At 37.3% G+C, this 21644-nt stretch overlaps 1 protein-coding gene across 6 annotated transcripts in view; it reads left to right on the forward strand.

Annotated features, from left to right (window-relative positions):
- LRRC34 (leucine rich repeat containing 34) overlaps positions 1 to 21644 on the forward strand; it is a 33641-nt gene that overhangs the window by 6089 nt on the left and 5908 nt on the right. For 3 of the 6 annotated variants that reach the window (XM_037525723.2, XM_037525728.2, XM_037525724.2), the window contains 6 exons: positions 635 to 758; positions 1251 to 1366; positions 1469 to 1533; positions 3326 to 3409; positions 5469 to 5597; positions 10339 to 10434. In XM_037525723.2, the coding sequence (XP_037381620.1) occupies positions 635 to 758; positions 1251 to 1366; positions 1469 to 1533; positions 3326 to 3409; positions 5469 to 5597; positions 10339 to 10434 (614 nt within the window). Of the gene's footprint in view, positions 1 to 634; positions 759 to 1250; positions 1367 to 1468; positions 1534 to 3325; positions 3410 to 5468; positions 5598 to 10338; positions 10435 to 21644 lie in introns of those variants that run through there. The other 3 variants (XM_037525725.2, XM_037525726.2, XM_037525729.2) reach the window with 3 other exon arrangements.

The following is a 21644-nucleotide window of genomic DNA, read 5'->3' on the forward strand; positions in this document are numbered from 1 at the left end:
TCCTCTCCATTAAGGACTGACAACAAAAAAGTCTAGTTTAGAAAGAGGAAATGGAAGACCAGACAAGGTAAAGAGATTCTGTGAGACAGATCTCAGTTTGGCATTAGGAAGGAAAAACAGAGCTATAGTCACAGTTGCTAAGAACTTGGGTGGTACAGAGGGCTCCCAAGAAGCCTATGGGACTTGGTGGTCTTTCACATTCCTTTTGAGATTGTCACTCTAACCCAGAGTGGTATTGTAGAAAGAGGTTTTAGTGTCAATTTGATTCTGTACTCTTAACATTGTTAGATGCATGGACAAAATATTAATTTTCTGTGGACATCATTTTCATCAGTCACCAGGCCTGTGACATATTAGAGGTTAGTTCTTCTTTTATGTCACAAGTGAGTGTCTATACACTCTCACTGGGATCTTCTGTGGCCTTAGTTTCCAAACAGGAGTTTTATTCTCTTGTATTCCTCACTTCTATTTTTCTTCTTTCTCTAGCCTTGATTGTTTTGTTTTCTTCACCGCGCTGACTGTATGTGTGTACACACTTACTCATATCTTTGAAAGAAGTGTAACTTTCTTTTGAAAAAGGAAATCTCCTGGAATAATTGGTACATGATTAAGGGTATTGCTTTTATTTTTTCAGAAGATCCCACACCTATGGGCAATCTCCAAGGATTTTATTCTAATAAATGTATAGAATTGTCTCAGAAAACCAACCCTTACATATTGCGTATACTCCAAGAAGTGGATGAAGAAATTGAAAAAGGGTAAGGAAGACAAAAATTTGATTGCATCAGTAATATTCACCAATACTTGTTTGTGTGAAAATCCTGGAATGCTGAGTGATTTTAATTTGAAATGCCTGTTTAAATGAACGTATCTGGATCAGAGAAGTAGATAAGTAACACTGTTAGCAGATATTACTTTTGGAAAAAGCATAGTAACACTTCTTTTGCTCTCCAGATTTATCCTTAATTCCTATGAGATGGGTTTATTTGTGCAAATCATTGAAATCATTGTCATTATCTTAAGTGAGGATACTTTATTTTTTGTGTGTGAGAAATAGTATATATTAATGCACTTTGCAAAATCTATGAAATATTCAGTAGTTTTAATTTATCTGCTATAAATATTTTGGGGTACATCCTTGCTTTCAGTAAATGCAATCCATGATGTTACTATTTACACTTGAATAAATAAAACATTTTTGTTTTACTGCATTTCTTTGTATTTCAGGATTTTTTTTTTTATCTTAACAGACTGGAAGGAATCACATTAAACATTGCTGGTAATAATCGCTTAATACCAGTAGAAAGAGTAACAGGTGAAGATTTTTGGGTTCTTTCTAGAATTTTAAAGAACCCACGTATTACTGGTATGGCTCCTTTAGAATGATTATCTCCTGCCTTTTTTCTTCCTGATTTTAAGTATTCAGTATAAGCAAAAATATCAGTTTCTATTCCTCTGTGTTCTTCAGGTTTGGATGCTAGCTATAATGTGATAAGTGATGTTGGCGCTTACTATGCTGCAAAACTGCTTCAGGTATTTTACTGCAAAATGTTCTCAAGTTTTTTCTTTCCCTTTCCAGGAGCTTGTTAAGAAACAGTCCTTTCTTTGGATTATGCAGAGTTTGAGCATCCAAGTCCTGCTAAGCTAACCCTTTATTGCAGACTACTTTGGAGACACCCAATCTAAACATGATGCATTGTGGTTGTATTTTATAACCTGGTAGTGTGTTCTATCAGTTAGAGTAGGTATAATCAAAGAAAAACTCTTTATTTTTTAATCTCAAGAGATTGACAAATATGTGTTTATTTTCAATTAAAATATTTAGAGCAGTATATAATTTTTATTTCTCCCTTAAGCTGTTTTTTAAATGTTCTAACTATTGATACATGTCCCAAATCTGCTAAAAGTACTTCTGATGAGTTAAAATGCTCTTAAAATCGCTATATCCATGAAATAGCATCAGGACAACATCTGGACAACATCAGGACAAAGTGAAAATTTAAAAAATATGAAGTAACCAAGTTATTCTTAGCTATCACAAATAGATGTGCTGCAAAAATCATCATCATTGAATTATTCTTAGTTCTGTGTACAATGAAACTACTTAATCTAATGGCAAGCAGGCAAAACACTCCTTACTCTGGGCTATATTTATAACACTTAAAATACACAGAAACCCATTTATGTAGATGATCTCAGTAGAGCTGGTACCTAGATTTCCTAAGTTATCTTTTTGCAATGATTTTTTGTACCTTTTGTTTTACACTGGTTAGATAAAGCACATCCATACTTTGAATTATCGGTCAAAACTAAATGTAGTATTTTTCTCTCATTTGTATTAAAATTATTTATGTTTAATGAAAGTGGCAATTTCCTCCCCCCCCCTTAATTGTAGTGTCTTTTGCTTACATCAAATTATAAAAACTAAATGCTGGCCTCTGCCCTCAGTCCTTGACTCCTGCAACCCTTGTCATTCTTATGTGGTAAGAACATTAAGGGCAAATTTTGTACTCTTGAGGTGGCTTTGATTGGGCTCCTGAATGTGAGGTGATCACCAGAAAGGCCAAGTCATAATTAGAAGCTTGGAATTTTCATCCATCCCATCCCCTCTGCCTTGCCCCAAAGAGGGTGAAAGGACTGGAAACTGCTGTTAATAACTGACAATGCCTAAGTAAGCAAATCTCCATGAAAATCCTAAAAGAACAGAGTTCAGAGAACTTCCAGACTGAATATATCAACATCTGGAGACAGAGCTCTTAACACCTGGGACCCTCCCAGATCTTGCCCTATGTATCTTCATTTGGCTCTTCATCTGTGTCCTTTATCAATATCATTTAATAAATTTGTAAACATAAATGTTCCCCTGAGTTCTTTGAGCCACTCTAACAATTTAATCAAACCTGGGGAGAAGGTTGTGGGGACCTCTGTTTTATAGCCTTTTGGTCAGAAGCACAGGTGATAGGCTGAGCCTACAACTAGCATCTAAGTAGGGTGGGAATACCTTGTGGGGCTGAGCCTGTAATCTATGTGATCTGACACAGTCTCCAGGTACATAGTGTTGGATTTGAGTTAAATTAGGGCACCCAACTGGTGTAGCAGAGAATTGCTTGGTGGTACTAGAAGTGTGAGAGTGGAAGTAGTGTAAGTGTAAAGAAGAAACATAGGAGTAGGATTTTTTCCCCAAAACAGCTGAACTTTAAGGTTTTCCAGGTTGTAAATATTTTTTTTCTGAAGGCGAACACTTTTGCTTAACTAAAGCAACTCAAATATATATACTTTTGATTGATTTCTAATAATACATGTTTAATAACTTCTCTTCCTATAGAAACAAGTTAATCTCACTTATTTAAACCTTATGTTTAATGATATTGGACCTGAAGGTGGAGAATTGATTGCTAAAGCACTACATGTAAGCATTTATATACCTCAAACTAACAATGGGAATTTTGACTTCTGAGAGAGCAAACGGAATCAAATGTTAATGTGAACTTACGTTACTTTCAGTAAATGGGAATGCATATTTTACTGCACCTTAATTTATTAAAATGTAGACATGAGCACTTTTGAGCTTTTATTTTTTTATAATGTAAATAATTTATCTATTTTTTATTAATTTTTTTTACATTATTTTTCATTTTTAAACAATATTTGCTTCCCACCACCCCCTCAGGTGTAGTCCCCATAGAGTTTCCTTTACCAATGCACCCGTGCACCATCACCTCAGTCCCCTGTGCTCCTCCTTCTGTTCCTCTGACCCCTCTCCCTCTTCCTCCCCTACAGTATGTCTCTGATTATAATTGTCTGGTTTTGCTTTGTTGTGTTTTGTACTGCTATTATTTTTTTACACTGATGTCTTATTGGATTCCCCTATATTCCTCTGCTTTAAGTGAAACCATCCAATATTTTTCTTTTTCTTTCTGGCTTATTTCACTGAGCATAATTCTTTCACATTGCTGTGAATGGCATGAGTTTATTTTTTTTTTGATTGCTGAATAATATTCAATTGTGTGTATATACCGCATCTTCTTGATCCAGTCATCTATTTTTGGGCATTTGGGTTGTTTCCAGGTTTTACCTATTGTAAATAGCGCAATAAACATAGGAGTATAGGTATTTTTGAATCAATGTTTTTGTGTCCTTTGGGTAGATCACCAGGAGTGGTGGTAGCTCCATTTTTAGTAGACTGAGGAACCTTCAGACAGCTTTCCATAGTGGTTGGACCAGTTTGCACTCCCACCAGCAATGTAGGAGAGTTCCTTTTTCACCACATCTTTGCCAACATTTGTTGTTGCTTGTTTTTTTGATATGTGCCATTCTTACTGGTGTGAGGTGGTATCTCAATGTGGTTTTGATTTGCATTTCCATGATTATAAAGGATGTTGAACATTTTTTCATATACCTGTTGGCCATTTGCATTTCCTCTTTGGAGAAATGTCTGTTAAGTTCTTCTGCCCGTTTCTTGACTGGATTGTTAATTTTGTTTTTGTTGAGTCGTGTGAGTTCTTTGTATGTTTTTGTGATCAGTCCCTTATCAGTTGAATGGAGTGAAAAGATTTTTTTCCCAATCCATGGAGTGTCTCTCTGTTTTGGTTAATGTCTCTTTTGCTGTACAGAAGCTTTTCAGTTGAATGTAATCCCAGGTATTTATCTTTGCCTTGACTATCTTTGCTCTGGGTGATGAGTCTTTACAGATGTTATTGCGATGTATGTCTTATAGTGTTTTACCTATATTTTCTTCTATATATTTCATGGTTTCAGGTTTTATGTCCTGTTCTCTTATCCATTTTGAGTTGATTTTTGTGCACAGTGATAGGTAGTGTTCTAGTTTCATTTTTTTGCATGTGGTGGTCCAGTTTTCCCAGCACCATTTATTGAACAAACTGTCCATGTTCCATTGCATGCTCCTTGCTCCTTTGTCAAAGATCAGTTGTCCATATAAGTGTGGCTTTATTTCTGGGCTCTCTATTCGGTTCCATTGGTCTGTGTGTCTGTTTTTGTTCCAGTATCAAACTGTTTTAATTATTATGGCTTTGTAGTATAGCTTGGAAGTATGATACCGCCTTTCTCCTATATTTTCATCAGTAGGGCTTTGGCTATTCATGGTTTTTTGTGGTTTCATACAAATTTCATCAGTATTTGTTCTATTACTTTCAAGAATGTCATTGAAATTTTTAGTGCTCTCCACTTCTCCCGCTCTGTCTTAATTTCTCTGATTTTCTCAGAATATAATTTTCTTTGCAATGAAAGGGAACTTTATTGAGTTGTGCTTCATTTACTGATCATTGACTGGACATCTGTTTTCTGGCCATCTTATATTAAACCTTTAAAGATCTTTACCTATTACGGAAAATTGAATGTTACCTTTAAGGAATATATCCTATCTTGGTTAAACATGGTAATATGCTCTCTTAACTCAGATGATCTAAAGAGGATTCTGTGGATTAATAACTTATTTCCTAACTTTTCAGAAGAATAAAACTCTGAAATATCTAAGAATGACTGGAAACAAGATTGAAAATAATGGTGGAATGTTTTTTGCTTCTATGCTACAAATTAATTCATCTTTAGAGAAATTGGATCTGGGTGACTGTGATCTGGTGAGTATATTAGTTATTAGACAATCACCCACATATGGGATCTTCCTCCCTGGAAACCATCATAGAGAATTATGTAAGAGAATAGCTAATGGCAGTCTTAGAATGACCAAGATTGTTACTAATGCCTAATTAATATCAGAGATAAAGATTTTTTTCCCTCTAAACACAATGCTATTAATAAAATCTGACTGAATAATACTATACAATACCTTCTGTTTATAAACACCCTCCCAACTTTCATCCATAACACTTTTTAACCTGAATGGGATTTTTAAAGAAAAAGATGGTGTTCATTTTAAACAACACTTCATTATGTAATGAAATATTTTATTTTTGAAAAAAAATTCACATTGAATACTTACACTGTAACAAAAAACTAAAGTTGATGCTGAAAGCTGCTCTGAGTTCAAGAAAAGAAAAAATAATGAAACTGGGAGGGGGAAGAAATCTATAAAGGAAAACTGATTAAGCTAACATCAAACTTCTCTGAAGAAACACTATGGGCAAAAAGAGAATATTAAAGAGAGAGAGAGAGAGAATATTAGAAAATTAAAACCAAAAACAAGTCCAAGACAAAAAATGCCAGCCAAGAATACTTTATCCTGCAAAGCTTTTCTTCTCTTATGAGGAAAAAATAAGAACCTTCTCAGACAAGCAAAATCTTTAAAAACTCACTACTACTAAACCCCCACTCCAAGAAATATTACAAAAGGCCTTAGGTTCTAAACCAATAGAGAAATGAACACAAAGCACTGAACAAGAAATAAATTGACTAGAACCACAAAACAGTGAACAAAATGGCAGTAGTAGACTTCCATGAATTAATAACCACCCTAAAAATTAATGGACTAAACTCATCAATAAAAAAGACACCAAGTAGCAGGTTGGATTCGAAAACAGAACCTTATCTTCTTCTGCCTCCAGGAGGAATATCTAAATTCCAAAGATAATCATAGATCGAAAGTAAAGGGTTGGAAAACAATTCTACAAGCAAATGGCACCCAAAAGAAGGCCAGGACAGTCATACTTAGATAGAATAGACTTCCAACTTAAAACAGTGACAAGAGCCATAGATGGACACTCTATAATGATGAAGGGAACAATACACCAGAAAGACATCAAAATGTACTCACCAAATGAGGAAGCACCCTTTATCTAATATGTAATTACTATCATCTCTGAAAATAGACATTGGAGAAAATACACTTGTGGTAGGAAAGTTCAACACCCCACTCAATGGACAGATCAATCTAGTATCCTCTAATCCAGCCTGCTACTCGGTGCATATCAAAGAAGAAATCAACCACAAATAGAGAGCAAGGAGATCCACTATTTTGTGGAGACTGAACAAAATGCAAATGGAAAGACTACTGGGTTAATGAGGAAATCAAAGAAGAAATAAAAATACCTTGAGTCAAATGATAATGAGGACACAACATGTGAGGACATATGGACACAGCAAAAGCAGTTTTAAGAGAAAAGTATAAAGTAATACAGGCCCTCATCAAAAACAAAGAACCCAAAGAAAAAAACCTAGTCTTCCACCTTGAGAAACTAGAAAAAAACAAAAACAAACCCCCAAACACCAGTAGAAGAAAAGAAAAAGTAAAAGTTAAAGCCAAAATAAATGAAATAGAAATAAGAAACAACAGCCCAAAAGATCAAGGAAACCAAAAGCTGGTTCTTTGAAAAAAATAAACAAAATAGACAAACCTCCAGTGAGGCTCACAAAGAAAAAGAGGGAGAAAACTCAAATAAATAGGACCATATATGAAAGAGAAATTACAAAAGACACAGGAGAAATATAGAGGATAATTAGAACATATTATGAACATTTATATGCAAAGAAGTTCAACAATCTAAATGACGGTGACAAATTCTTAGAATTATACAATCACCCAAGGCTGAATAAAGAAGAAATAGAAAACTTAACAAATCAGTTTCATGCAGTGAAATTGAAACCGTAACCAAAAAACTCCCAAAAAACAAAAGCCTAGGACCAGATGGTTTCAAAGATGATCTAATGCCTATCCTGCAAAAACTTTGAAAATGGGGAAAAAGGGAATACTACCCAATACATTTTTTTTAATTTATTTTATTTATACAAGAGCTGGATACATGCCAGATGCACAGGAGGATGAGAGGATTCACCAGAGACAGAGGGGGGAACAGAACAGACAGACTGACTGAAATACACTGCTGAGGGGAGCAGCAGGCGAAATAGGAGAGGTCTGCTCATCATTTGGGTTGCTCCGAGGCCGGTGGGGATCAAACTGGCACTGTAGAGGCTGCGGACAGCTTCACAGCGCTGCGCTCAACCACCTGCGCCACCGGGGAGGCCCCCCAAATACATTTTATAAGGCCAACATCACACTAATAGCAAAATCAAACAATAATAACAACACACAAAAAGAAAACTACAGATCACCTTCCCTAATAAACATGGATGCTAAAATCCTCAGTACAGTCTTAGCAAACTGAATTCAACAATGCATCAAAAGGATTATATGCCAAGACCAAGTGGGATTTATTCTAGGGAAACATGGATGGTTCAACATCCACAAATCAATTAACATAATTCACCACAATGATGAAAACTAAAAACCATATGATCATATCAATAGATGCTGAGAAAGCATTTGATAAAGTTCAACATCCATTTATGATGAAAACTCTTGAAAAACTTGGGATAAAAGGAACATACATTAACATAACAAAGGCCCTCTTTGACAAACCCACAGCTGATATTCTCAATGGTGAAAAATTGAAAGCTTTTCCAATAAACTCTGGAACAAGACAAGGATGTCCACTTTCGCCACAGCTTTTTAATTTAATACTGGAAGTCCTAGCTAAAGCAATTAGGCAAGAGAAAAATATAAAAGAAATCCAGATTGGGAAAGAAGTAAAACTATCTTTATTTGCAGATGATATGATAATATACATAGAAAACCCTAAAAAAAATCACAACAAAACAACCCAATCAAAAAAATGGGCAAAAGAGCTAAAAAGACACTTCACCAAAGAAGAAATGCAAATGGCCTACAGGCATATGAAACAAATAATGTTCAGCATCACATTATTAGAGAAAAGTAAGTCAAAACCACAATGAGATACCACCTCACACCAGGGAGAAGGACCCATAAAAAAAAAAAAATAGAATAAATGCTGGCGAGGATGTGGCAAAAAAGGAACACTTTATACTGCTGATGGGAGAACTATGGGGACTACACCTGAGGGGAGAAATCAAATCTGTCCAAAAATGAGCAATGATATAATAAATTTAAAAAAAAATTTTAAAAAGTCACTTGAAATCATCTACCAAAAATAAAAAAAATAAATAAATAGAAGCTCTCTGCGACTGCATCTGTGAGATAGTGAGAAGTGTATGCTTTTTGCATTTCTCAAATTCCAGGCTTCCTTTTCTCAAGCATGCATTCAAACCTTGAGGGCTATTGTTCAGAACCTGTTGTACAGTTTCAGAATTATGGAAAGTCACTGGGATATGCAAACAATAGATGAACCAGGAGGCTATTGGGGGCAATAGGTTCTGAAGCTTAAAAAGACAGTAGATGCAGCCAGTATGGTTCTGGGTAAGCATTTATTGTCATATTCATTTTTATAGATTGCTTTTTATTAATTTCAAGAGATTATGCTTTTCCATCTATGGAAGTTTTAAATAAATACATTGTATTTTAAAATAAAGAAGTGAAAAGTGAGTTGATTTAATGTAGAAAGTATTAACAGTAACACTTAATGAGTTGATTTAATGTAGAAAGTATTAACAGTAACACTTACTGTTAGTGCAGTAAAGCAAAAATCCTGAGGAAGGTACACGAGTAATAAAATAATGAGTCTGGCAGGTTTAAGAACTCAAAAGTGAAAGTGAAAATGGAGAAATTCACAGCAATGTGGTGTGGATTATGGGTGTGGATCTTGGACCAGTGGAAGGGGGAACTGTGTTGTAAATGAAGTAGCAGAAAGCATGGAAAGGTTTTAAAACTTGAGGAGTGACATGATGTGATGGGTACTTTTAAAAGGTTACAGGTTTCTCTGTAGGGAATTGGCGGGTGGCAGAGGAAACCACTACAATAGCCAGGTGGACAATGAAGATTGGGGGTGTGGTGGTGGCCATAGAGAGGAACTAATTTGAGGCAAAAATCTATGACTTACTGGTCAACTTGATGAAGACAGGTAAGAGGAATGACAGAGGAGAGACCCACAAATAGTTGACTATGTGTGGTGGTGTCCATCACAGAGATGGAGAAGAATAGGCCCTTCCAAGGTGAAGATGGAGGCCTGTAAAATATCTGAAAATTGCATTATTTACCTTTCCCACCACACACATATGAATATGAAAGAATGTTTACATAAATACACGTGTTCAAATAGCGTAGAGCCTTAGCTGGGATCCATATGTGTATCTCTATATCTGAAGTCTGCGTGATATAGAGAACTAGAAGGCTGGAAACCCTGGAGGCAGATATCCTAGGAAATGGATACTGATGAATTTAAGAAATTCCCCAGGTGTGTTGTATACAGATTTTAGGACAGGGAGAAAAGAAGACAATAACAATTCATTTCTGAATTTAATCAACTTATAATTCAGAGTAGGAAATGCTTACATTTTAAAAACACCATTTCATCAGAATCCAGATTACTGACTTTGAAATATTTTTTAGGGAGAGTAATAAATGTACATAGTTTATTAATGAAGTTTATTAATGAAGTTACCTGTTTTTAGGGAATGCAAAGTGTGATAGCATTTGCTACTGTACTAACCCAAAACCAAGCTATTATGGGAATAAACCTAAACCGGCCTATACTGTACGGTGAGCAGGTATGTATCCAAAGCGGTAGCAGTTAATATTACATGTGAATAAAATGAAGGTACTACGAAGCTTACGTCAAGGTTCATGAATGCTTTTTATTTTTTAGAATTGTACTAATATTTACAAAGAAAAGCTTTTGTAAGGAAAATTATTCTTGACAGGACTTCCATAACTAAATAAATTAGATATTGCTTATTTAAACTGTAAGCATGCCATCTGTTTTTCTCGGGAACTCAAATTCTCAGTGAATAAATGTGTGAGGAACAAGTAAAGATGAAAGCATAAATGATTGAGGTTGTAAAGGGTGGTTTATAAAAACCCCGTGTGAAATGGTTTCTTTTGGGTTTTTTTTTCATTTCTTATATTGATATGACTGAACCTTTACATCTTGAAATTATGAGTAATAATGGCTAAATAATCTAGGTGGCAGTCTAGATCCTGGACTTGGCCCTGCTGGCCGGCTGCATGCTGGACAGAGAAAGATGAGCAAAAACATGACTTCTGTTTTCAAAGCTGCTTCTATTCTTTAACATTTTCCTAGGGTTTTCCTCCCTTATCAGCTGCAAACAGATAAGGAATAAAAACTCATTTTATCTAAATGAAGAGACATATCTTGTATCTTAAAAGAAAAGGATCAAAATACTTTATGTACTTTAATCTACCTAATTGTTGCCCATGAGGATGAGTAATTGAGAATTAACTGTCAAAGCACATCATCCTTGTCTTCATGGAACTTTCAGTCCACATGGAGAGAGATGGATAATTCTGGAGAGTGATGCTTCAGGGTGCCTTGGGAGCCTGAGGAAAGATGTTAAAAAATGCAGGGAGAAAAAAGGTAGCAAGACTTGGAGGCTAAATCAAACTTTTCTGATTTAAAGCCCTGAGTAAGTAATATGTTAAACTATATGAAATATTAGAAGCACGGTTCATTTAAATATTGAGTGGAGTCATTTTCCCCAAACCCATCTGAATGGTTATTATTATTATTTATTTATTTATTTATTTATTTTTTTACATAGAAGAGCTGAGATGTAGGCCAGATGTACAGGGGGTTGAGGATTCACCAGAGACAGAGTGGAGAGCAGAACAGGCAGATTTACTGAAATAAACTGCTGAGGGGAGCAGCTGGTGAGACAGCAGAGGTCTGCTGTGCCTTATGTGGGTCACCTCCCTGGCTGGGGATCGAACTTAGGCCATAGTGGTGACAGCGCTAAGACTTAACCCCTAGGCCACCAGGGAGACCACTGAATGGTTATTAAAAGCCCAGTGCCTGTTTTCAGACCCAGCCTTAACTCTCAGCTTGGTATTTCTGGACAGCCAACTTAACTCCAGCTTGCTCTCTACTCCTTTTCAATGCAGCTACCACTCTCACTACTCCTAAGGTTACTCATTCTTCTCTTAAATGACTAAGAATCCTCTGATGCTTCCTCATACTTCGCTGTTCCCAAATATAACCCACAAACCTATTTCACTTAAGGGTTTTATTGTGCATTACCATGAACAAAGAGGATTAACAAAATAAAAAGCTGTTAAATGTTGGCGTTCAGGTCCTCCCCTAGTGGCGAAGGTGGTTGAGGGCAGCGCTGTGAAGCTGTCTACAGCCTCTGCAGCGCCGGTTCGATCCCGGCTGGCCAGTGAGGGTCCCACAGGGTGCGGCAGACCTCTCCTGTCGCGTCTGCTGCTCCCCTCAGCAGTGTATTTCGTCACTGCCTGTTCTGTTCCCTGCTCTGTCTCTGGTGAGTCCTCTCACCCTCCTGCGCATCTGGACTGTACCCTGGTTCTTGTATAAATAAATAAATAAATAAATCTTAAAAAAAAAAAACAAAACATGCTTTAAAAAAAAAATGTTGGCGTTCACCTTTGATTGCTCATTAGCATTATCTGTAGAGTTACCAATGCCAGGTGCCACCCTTAGAAAATTAAATGACAAACTCAGTGAATGCAACTAAACCTTTACTGTTTCTTTACTAGTTCTTCCTCTTAATAAGGATGGTCCTTTCAAACTCCTTGATCTAAAATGCAATCAAGGCATGAAACTCAAATATGTATTGCATATGCCCAGGCATGTAGAACAATAGTGAGCCTAAGCAATCAGTTTGCATTTGAGATCCCGGACTATATCTTGCCTTAGTGTGTATCTTTTCAGTGTCAAAGCAATAATTTAAACAAATCAGATAGAGGATTATAGAATATTGATCAATAAATAAAACTTGCAGTCTTTCATAGAACAGTTTATTTTGTGCCAGTTGCTTTTGATGACTAAATTCTGTGAGGGAAGTGTAATTCCACAGAAAAGGAAAATGAGCTCAGCTAGATGAAATGATGTACCTAAAGATTCACCACTAGCAAAGTTTAAGCTAGCATTTGGACAGTCTTTGATTATTATAAAGTTCTTTATAAAGCTCAAATACGCAACTGCTTTGGTTTCATTTCATTTTCAAAGTTTGTCTCAAAGTACTCTTACACAAGATCATGTATAATTCATGTTCATGATCGGAATTTAGCCTAAACACAGCAATCAGGTGAGAATACTTCTCTACCATAAAATATTGTGGTCCGTTCAGAACATGCTCTGATTTCATTTAACATTTGAAGTTCTGCTTGGTACTTAGAACATTATTAAGGTTGTGAAGCAGCCAGACTTTGGAATTAAAGTCTTTTTTTGGCCAAAAAATGAGAGTAAAGCATATTTCAAACTTTAGAATATTATAAAAGAAAGGAATCAGATACGTCACCGGATTAATGAGTATATTTTTAAAATAAAATCACGTTTGGGAAGTGTCTTTGTATTTTATCTAAAAAGTATTAAGATTTGCAATCAAGAGCATAGTTTAGGAACGTAGAGGGTGCAAGAAAGGCTTAGAGACTCTTGAGAGAATAGCGTGGAGCTTATACACTGAATACATAATGGAACCAGTTTTTTTTATTTAAATATTTTATTATATATAATTCTTACATCTTTTTTCATCTTTGCACAATGTATGCATTTTCATTTTGGTTATATTCCCCATACAATTGCACCCCTCCCCTTATTTTGACTCAAGTCCTTCCTTTCCCCACCTCACCCTCCCCATCTCCCCCGTAGTGTGTCTCTGATTTATAGTTGCTTGTTGATTTTGATTTTCACTTTGTATTGATTAGTCTTTTTCCTGATCTCTTATTTAGGTTTTCTAAATTCCTGCTATGAGTAAGACCATCCGATATTTTTCTTTTTCTTTCTGGCTTATTTCGCTGAGCATGATCCCTTCTAGCTCCATCCATGTTGCTGCAAACTGCATGTGTTTATCTTTTTTAATTGCTGAGTAATATTCCATTGTGTATATGTTTTTTTTTTTTTTTTATGTTTGGTATTGACTTTTTTTTTTTTTTTAACATCATTTTTTTTTTTTTTTTTTTTTTTAAATAATAAATTTTATTTTTATATTCCCCCATACAATTGCAAACGCCCCATTCTGACCCCAATCCTTCCCCTCCCGCCCCCCACCCCCCAAAAAGTGTCTCTGGTTCATAGTTTTTTGTTGATTTTGATTTTCACTTTCTTATATTCATTTTCCTGGTCCCTTATTTAAGTTTTCTAGATTCCTGCTATGAGTGAGACCATCCGGTATTTTTCTTTTTCTTTTTGGCTTATTTCGCTGAGCATGATCCCTTCCAGTGCCATCCATGTTGCTGCAAATTGCATGTGTTTATCTTTTTTGAATGCTGAGTAATATTCCATGGTATATATGTACCACATCTTCTTGATCCAGTCATCTATTTTTGGGCATTTGGGTTGTTTCCAAAGCTTAGCTATTGTAAACAGTGCTGCTATAAACATAGGCGTGCAGGTGCTCTTTGGAATTGATGTTTCTGTGTCCTTTGGGTAAAGACCTAGGAGTGGAATTGCTGGATCATATGGAAGCCCTATGTTTAGTAGGTCCAGAAATCTCCACACAGCTCTCCATAGTGGTTGGACCAGTTTGCACTCCCACCAACAGTGCACAAGAGTTCCTTTTTCTCCACATCCTCGCCAACATTTGTTGTTGCTAGTTTTTTTAATATGTGCCATTCTCACTGGTGTGAGATGGTATCTCATGGTAGTTTTGATTTGCATTTCCCTGATTACAAGTGATGTTGAACATTTTTTCATATGTCTGTTGGCCATTTGCATTTCCTCTTCAGAGAAGTTTCTTTTTAGCTCTTCTGCCCATTTTTTGACTGGATTATTTTCTTTGTTGTTGCTGGGTCTCATCAGCTCTTTGCAGATTTTTGTGATCAGTCCTTTATCATTAGTGTTGGGTGCAAAAATGTTCTCCCAGTTGGTGGGGTTTCTCTTTGTTTTTGTTATTGTCTCTTTTGCTGTGCAGAAGCTCTTTAATTTGATGTAGTCCCAGCTGTTTATCTTTCTCTTCACTATCACTGCTTTGGGTGATGTGTCTTTAAAGATGTCTTTGATGTGCAAATCCCGTAGTGTTTCGCCTATATTTCCTTCTATGTATTTTATGGTTTCAGGTCTTATGTCTAGTTCTTTAATCCATTTTGAGTTGATTTTTGTGTATGGTGTGAGGTAGTGGTCAAGCTTCATTCTTTTGCATGTAGCGACCCAGTTTTCCCAGCACCATTTATTGAACAAACTTTCTTTGCTCCAATGCATAGTCTTTGCTCCTTTGTCAAAGATTAGTTGACCATAAATCTGTGGGTTTATTTCTGGATTTTCTATTCGATTCCATTGGTCTGTATGTCTGTTCTTGTTCCAGTACCATGCAGTTTTGATGATTATGGCTTTGTAGTATAGTTTGAAGTCTGGGAGTGTGATGCCTCCATTTCCTTCTTTTTTTTTCAGTAGAGCTTTGGCTATTCGGGGTTTTTGGTGATTCCATATAAATTTCATCAATAATTGTTCTATTTCTTTGAAGAATGCCATTGAGATTTTGATTGGAATAGCATTGAATCTGTATATTGCTTTTGGAAGGATGGCCATTTTAATAATGTTTATTCTTCCAATCCATGAGCAGGGGATGTCTTTCCATTTCTTTGTGTCTTCTTCTACTTCTTTTAACAGTGTTTTATAGTTTTCTTTGTATAAGTCCTTTACCTCTTTTGTTAGATTTATTCCCAAATATTTGATTTTTTTTGTTTCGATAATAAAAGGGGTGGTTTTTTTGATTTCTTCTTCTTCAGATTTATTGTTTGTGTATAGGAAGGCTACTGACTTTTGCGTGTTGATTTTGTATCCTGCCACTTTACTGAATTGATTGATGAGTTGAATTAGTTTTTCTGTGGAGATTTTGGGGTTCTCTATGTATATTATCATATCGTCTGCAAATAGTGATAGTTTGACTTCTTCTTTTCCTATTTGGATTCCTTGGATGTCTTTCTCTTGTCTTATTGCTCTGGCTAGGACTTCCAGTATTATATTGAAAAGCAGTGGTGAGAGTGGACATCCTTGTCTTGTTCCAGATCTTCATGGAATTGCTTTCAGCTTTTCACCATTGAGAATGATACTGGCTGTTGGCTTGTCATAGATGGCCTTTATGATGTTGAGGTATGTTCCTTGTATCCCAAGAATTTCAAGGGCTTTTATCATGAATGGGTGTTGCACTTTGTCGAAAGCTTTCTCAGCATCTATTGATATTATCATATGGTTTTTATATTTCTTTTTGTTGATGTGTTGGATAACGTTGATTGATTTTCGGATGTTAAACCATCCTTGTGCCCCTGGAATGAATCCAACTTGGTCGTGGTGAATTATCTTATGGATACATTGTTGGATTCTGATAGCTAAAATTTTATTGAGGATTTTTGCATCAGTGTTCATTAGGGAGATTGGCCTATAGTTTTCCTTTTTGTGTTGTCCTTATTCGGTTTTGGTATTAGTGTAATATTGGCTTCATAGAACGTGTTTGGTATTGTCCCTTCCTTCTCAATTTTTTGGAAGAGTTTGTGAAGGATAGGCACTAATTCGTCTCTGAATGTTTGGTAGAATTCATTTGTAAATCCATCAGGTCCTGGGCTTTTGTTTTTGGGGAGGTTTTTAATTACCATTTCAATTTCGCTGCTTGTAATTGGTCTGTTTAGGTGTTCTATTTCTTCTTTATCTAGCTTTGGGTGATTGTAGAGTTGTAGGAATTTGTCCATCTCCTCTAGATTGTTGAACTTGTTTCCATATAACTGTTCATAGTAGTTACTGATTATTCTTTTGATTTCTGCTGTGTCCGTTGTGATTTCTCCTCTTTCATTTATGATTCTGTGTATTTGTGCTTTCTCCCTTTTTTCCTTTGTGAGCCTGGCTAGGGGTTTGTCTATTTTATTTATTTTTTCAAAGAACCAGCTCTTGGTTTCATTGATCTTTTGGATTGTTTTTTTAGTTTCAATTTCATTTATTTCTGCTTTGGTTTTTATTATTTCTTTTCTTCTACTGGTTCTGGGGTTTTTTTATTGTTCTTTTTCTAGATCTTTGAGCTTCGAGATTAGGTTGTTTCTTTGAGTTCTTTCTTGTTTTTTGATGTGAGCTTCTATTGCTATATATTTTCCTCTTATTACTGCTTTTGCTGCATCCCATACATTTAGGATATTGGTGTCCTCCTTGTCATTCAATTCAAAGAATTTTTTAATTTCTTCTTTGATCTCCTCGTTAGTCCAGTGGTCTTCCAGTAGTGTGGCTTTTAGTCTCCATGAGGTAGGATAGTTCCTTGCCTTCTTTTTATGGTTTATTTCTAGTTTGATGCCTTCGTGGTCAGAAAAGATGGTTGGTATGATTTCAATCTTGGTGTATCTGTTGATGTTTGTCTTGTGCCCCAGTATGTGATCGATCCTGGAGAATGATCCGTGTGCGCTTGAGAAAAATGTGTACTCCGTTTTTTTTGGGTTTAGTGTTCTATAGATGTCTGTTAAGCCCAAATGCTCTAGGTCCTTATTTAGAGCTTTAGTTTCTTTACTTATTTTTTGTCTTGTTGATCTATCCATTGTTGATAGTGGTGTGTTGAAGTCTCCCACTACATATGTGTTTTCTCTGATGTCTGTTTTCAGAGAGGACAACAGTTGTCTGATATATTTTGGTGCTCTTTCGTTTGGTGAGTATATGTTAATGAGTGTTATTTCTTCTTGAAGTATTGTCCCCTTAATCATAATGTAGTGACCATTGGGGTCTCTTTTTATTTTTTTGAGTTTGAAGTCTGTTTTATCTGATATAAGTATAGCTGTTCCTGCTTTCTTTTTTGGCCCATTTGCTTGTAGGATTGTTTTCCATCCTTTGACTTTGAGCCTATTTTTATCTTTTGTAGCTAAATGTGTTTCCAGGCTGCAACTCTGTGTCTTTTTATTGAAGAGTTTAGTCCATTTACATTTAGAGTTAATATTGATATGTTAGCATCTGTATTTGCCATTATGTTTGTCTTTCCTTTGATTTTATTTATTTATTCTTTTAATAACTTTTTTTTTTTTTTTGGTCTTCTTTCGTTGTTATTCGTCCCTCTGAGGTTCTGGCTTTAGGATTCCTTGTAGTATTTTTTGGAGTGGGGGTTTAGTCGCAATGAAATTCCGGAGTTTCTCTTTGTCTGGGAAGGTCCATATTCTTTCTTCATGGAGGAAAGAGAGCTTTGCGGGATAGAGTATTCTTGGTTGGCATCTGTTTTCTTGGAGTCTGTTGACTATGTCCCTCCACTCTCTCCTTGCCCGTAGTGTTTCTTCAGAGAAGTCTGATGTCAGCCTGATTGGTTTTCCTTTGAATGTTATCTGTTTCTTCCCTCTTGTCAGCTTCATTATTTTTTCCTTGTCCTGGATTCTTGGGAGCTTTACTATTATGTGTCTTGCTGTGTTTTTCCTTTCGTCGTGGAAGTTTGGTGTTCTTCTTGCTTCTTGTATATCAATTTTCAGCTCCTTCTTCTCATTTGGGAAGTTCTCTTCAATTATATCCATGAATATTTTCTCTGTTCCTACATCTCTCTCCTCTCCTTCTGGAATTCCTATAACTCTTATATTTCCTTTCCTCATGGAGTCAGATAGTTCCCGAAGTCTTTCTTCATTCTTTTTCCTTCGTACTTCTCTTTCCTTTTCTGTTTTGGTTCTTTTTATTTCTGTGTCTTCAAGATTACTTATTCGTTCTTCCATTTCATCTATTCTGCTTTCATTGCTTTTCCCAGAGTTCTTTAGTTCCTCCATTAATTCTTTGATCTCCTGCATTTCTCTTACTTCCCTCTTTAGGGACTCAATTTCCTTCTTCTGATCTATCACTTTTTTAATCATGGCAATTTTAAATTCTCTTTCTGGAAGGCTCAGAAGTTCTTCCAAGTTGCTGTCGTTGCAATCTGGGGAGTGGTTTTCTTTTTGTGGTGTGCTTCTTTCCTGAGGAGTTTTTAGGTTGCGTGTGGTTCTTCTACTCCCTGCTGTCTGTTTTCTAATTTGTCGTATGCGTTGGGACACTGTGTTGCTCGGACTGACTGACATCTTGGGTGAACTTCTCCGCTCCCCTCTGGCTCTTCCAGGAGCCATCTCTGTCTTCTGGGGGAGCTTTCTGCTGGTGTTAGGCAGTTTTTACTGAAGAAATGTCCCTGTTCTCAAATGGCGAAGCGGGATGCAATCCCTGCGCCTCCGGTTTCAGGCACACTCTTCTGCGCACCCGGTCTGCCCCGGACGTGGGTGCCTGCTCCCTCTGTGGGCTCAGACTGCTGGTCGGAAGGGGCCTGGCGTGGAATAACTTCCCGGCTGGCCACTGGGTCCTCCAGAAACCTTCTGCCCTTTTCAAGCAGTCTTAAGAAATGTCCTGTTTTATAGGGTGTTAGTGACTTTTTTTTTTCTCCTGGTCGCTAGGTGGCGCCAGAGATCTCTCCTATTGTCCTTGGGGGGCTGTTTTTCGCCTCCCCCACCCCGTGGGACAGAGAACAGAGCGGGAATGGTAGGGTACACCTCAACAGCTTTGGGGTGCTGTGTCTGCCTTGTGCCCCACCGTCGTGGAGAAACCACGCCCCGAATTTTCGTGCCCTGGGTCTCAGTTCAAAGCCCTCAGTTCCAGGATGCGGGCTGTAGCCCAGTTCAGTGGCGCGGGAATGGCGCCTTTTGCGCAGCTCCCGTGCCTGGGCGCCTGGTTCCTGCTCACTCAGGGAGGGACCTTCACCTCAGTGAGGACCTCCGGGCGTCTCCCCGCAAGCCTAGGTCGTCTCCCAAGCCTAGGTCGCAGGCGCGGGGACCTGGGCAGCCGCGATCCAGGTCTGCACTTGCTTTTCAAGCGCGCCTAGCACGCTGCGTTTCCGCACCAGCTTACCGGCAGCCCGGGCTGTGTGCGCGTCTCCCGGGGTCTTTGTTCTTCTCTAATGGCGCCCGGAGCCGTTCGCTCACCACCGCGGCGGATCCTGCAGGGTTCGCCTCAGCTCCCGTTCACGGGGTGTGGTGGCTGCAATAGTTCCTTTCCGCTCACAGTCCCGCTTGCTGCATCGTTTGTTCTTGTGGGCCGTTTTGGTTTGTTGTTTCCTCCTCTCTGCCGGTCGGAGAGTGCCGCCTCTGTGGGCGGGGGAGGGGAGCAGGGTTCTGCGCTTCCCTCCCTTCTAGTCCTCTTTTATGGCCAGTTTCTTCTTCGGGCAGTTCGCTGGCGTCACCCGTTTATCTTCCGTGTCCCAGTTCTCACTGGGACCTGCCGCTTTTCCTCCCTATTCACTTTTTTTAATGGGAGATCTTACTCGCAGCGTCTCCTCGCCGCCATGTTGCTCCTCCATTGTGTATATGTACCACATCTTCTTGATCCAGTCATCTATTTTTGGGCATTTGGGTTGCTTCTATACCTTAGCTATTGTAAATAGTGCTGCTATAAACAGGGGTGCAGGTGCCCTTTGGAATTACTGTTTCTGTGTCATCTGGGTAAATACCTAGGAGTGGAATTGCTGGATCATATGGAAGCTCTATGTTTAGTAGGTCCAGAAATCTCCACACAGCTCTCCATATAATAAAATCTCACCAGTTTGCACTCCCACCAGCACTGCAGGAGAGTTCCTTTTTCTCCACAACCTCGCCAACATTTGTTGTTGCTAGTTTTTTTAATATGTGCCATTCTCACTGGTGTAAGATGGTATCTCATTGTAGTTTTGATTTGCATTTCCCTGATGACAAGTGATGTTGAACATTTTTTCATATGCCTCTTGGCCATTTGCATTTCTTCTTCAGAGAAGTTTCTTTTTAGCTCTTCTGCCCATTTTTTGACTGGATTATTTTCTTTGTTTTTGTTGAGTCTCATCAGCTCTTTGTAGATTTTTGTGATCAGTCCTTTATTGTTAGTGTTGTATGGAAAAATTTTCTCCCAGTCAGTGGGGTTTCTCTTTGTTTTTGTTATTGTCTCTTTTGCTGTGCAGAAGCTCTTTAATTTGATGTAGTCCCAGCTGTTTATCTTTGCCTTCACTATCACTGCTTTGGGTGATGTATCTGTAAAGATGTCTTTGAGGTGCATGTCATGTAGTGTTTCGCCTATATTTTCTTCTATGTATTTTATGGTTTCAGGTCTTATGTCTAATTCTTTAATCCATTTTGAGTTGGTTTTTGTGCATGGTGTGAGGTAGTGGTCAAGCTTCATTCTTTTGCATGTAGTGACCCAGTTTTCCCAGCACCATTTATTGAACAAACTTTCTTTGCTCCAATGCATAGTCTTTGCTCCTTAGTCAAATACTAGTTGACCATAAATCTGTAGGTTTATTTCTGGATTTCTATTCAATTCCATTGGTCTGTGTGTCTGTTCTTGTTCCAATACCATGAAGGTTTGATGATTATGGCTTTGTAGTATAGTTTGAAGTCTGGGAGAGTGATGCCTCCATTCCCTTCTTTTTTTTTTCAGAAGAGCTTTGTCTATTCGGGGCTTTTGGTGGCTCCATATGAATTTCATCAATACTTGTTCTATTTCTTTGAAGAATGTCATTGAAATTTTTATTGGAATAGCATTGAATCTGTATATTGCTTTTGGTAGGATGGCCATTTTGATGATGTTAATTCTTTCAATCCATGAGCAGGGGATGTCTTTCCATTTCTTTGTGTCTTCTTCTATTTCTTTTAACAGTGTTTTATACTTTTCTTTGTATAGGTCCTTTACCTCTTTTGTTAGATTTATTCCCAAGTATTTGATTTTTTTGTTTTGATAATAAAAGGGATGTTTTTTTTAATTTCTTCTTCTTCAGATTTATTGTTTGTGTATAGGAAGGCTACTGATTTTTGTGCGTTGATTCGTATCCTGCCACTTTACTAAACTGATGATTAGTTGAATTAG

This window comes from Talpa occidentalis, unplaced genomic scaffold (assembly GCF_014898055.3).
Source record: "Talpa occidentalis isolate TD23 unplaced genomic scaffold, MPIMG_talOcc4v2.1 talOcc4.4, whole genome shotgun sequence".
In the NCBI taxonomy this organism is placed as follows: domain Eukaryota; kingdom Metazoa; phylum Chordata; class Mammalia; order Eulipotyphla; family Talpidae; genus Talpa; species Talpa occidentalis.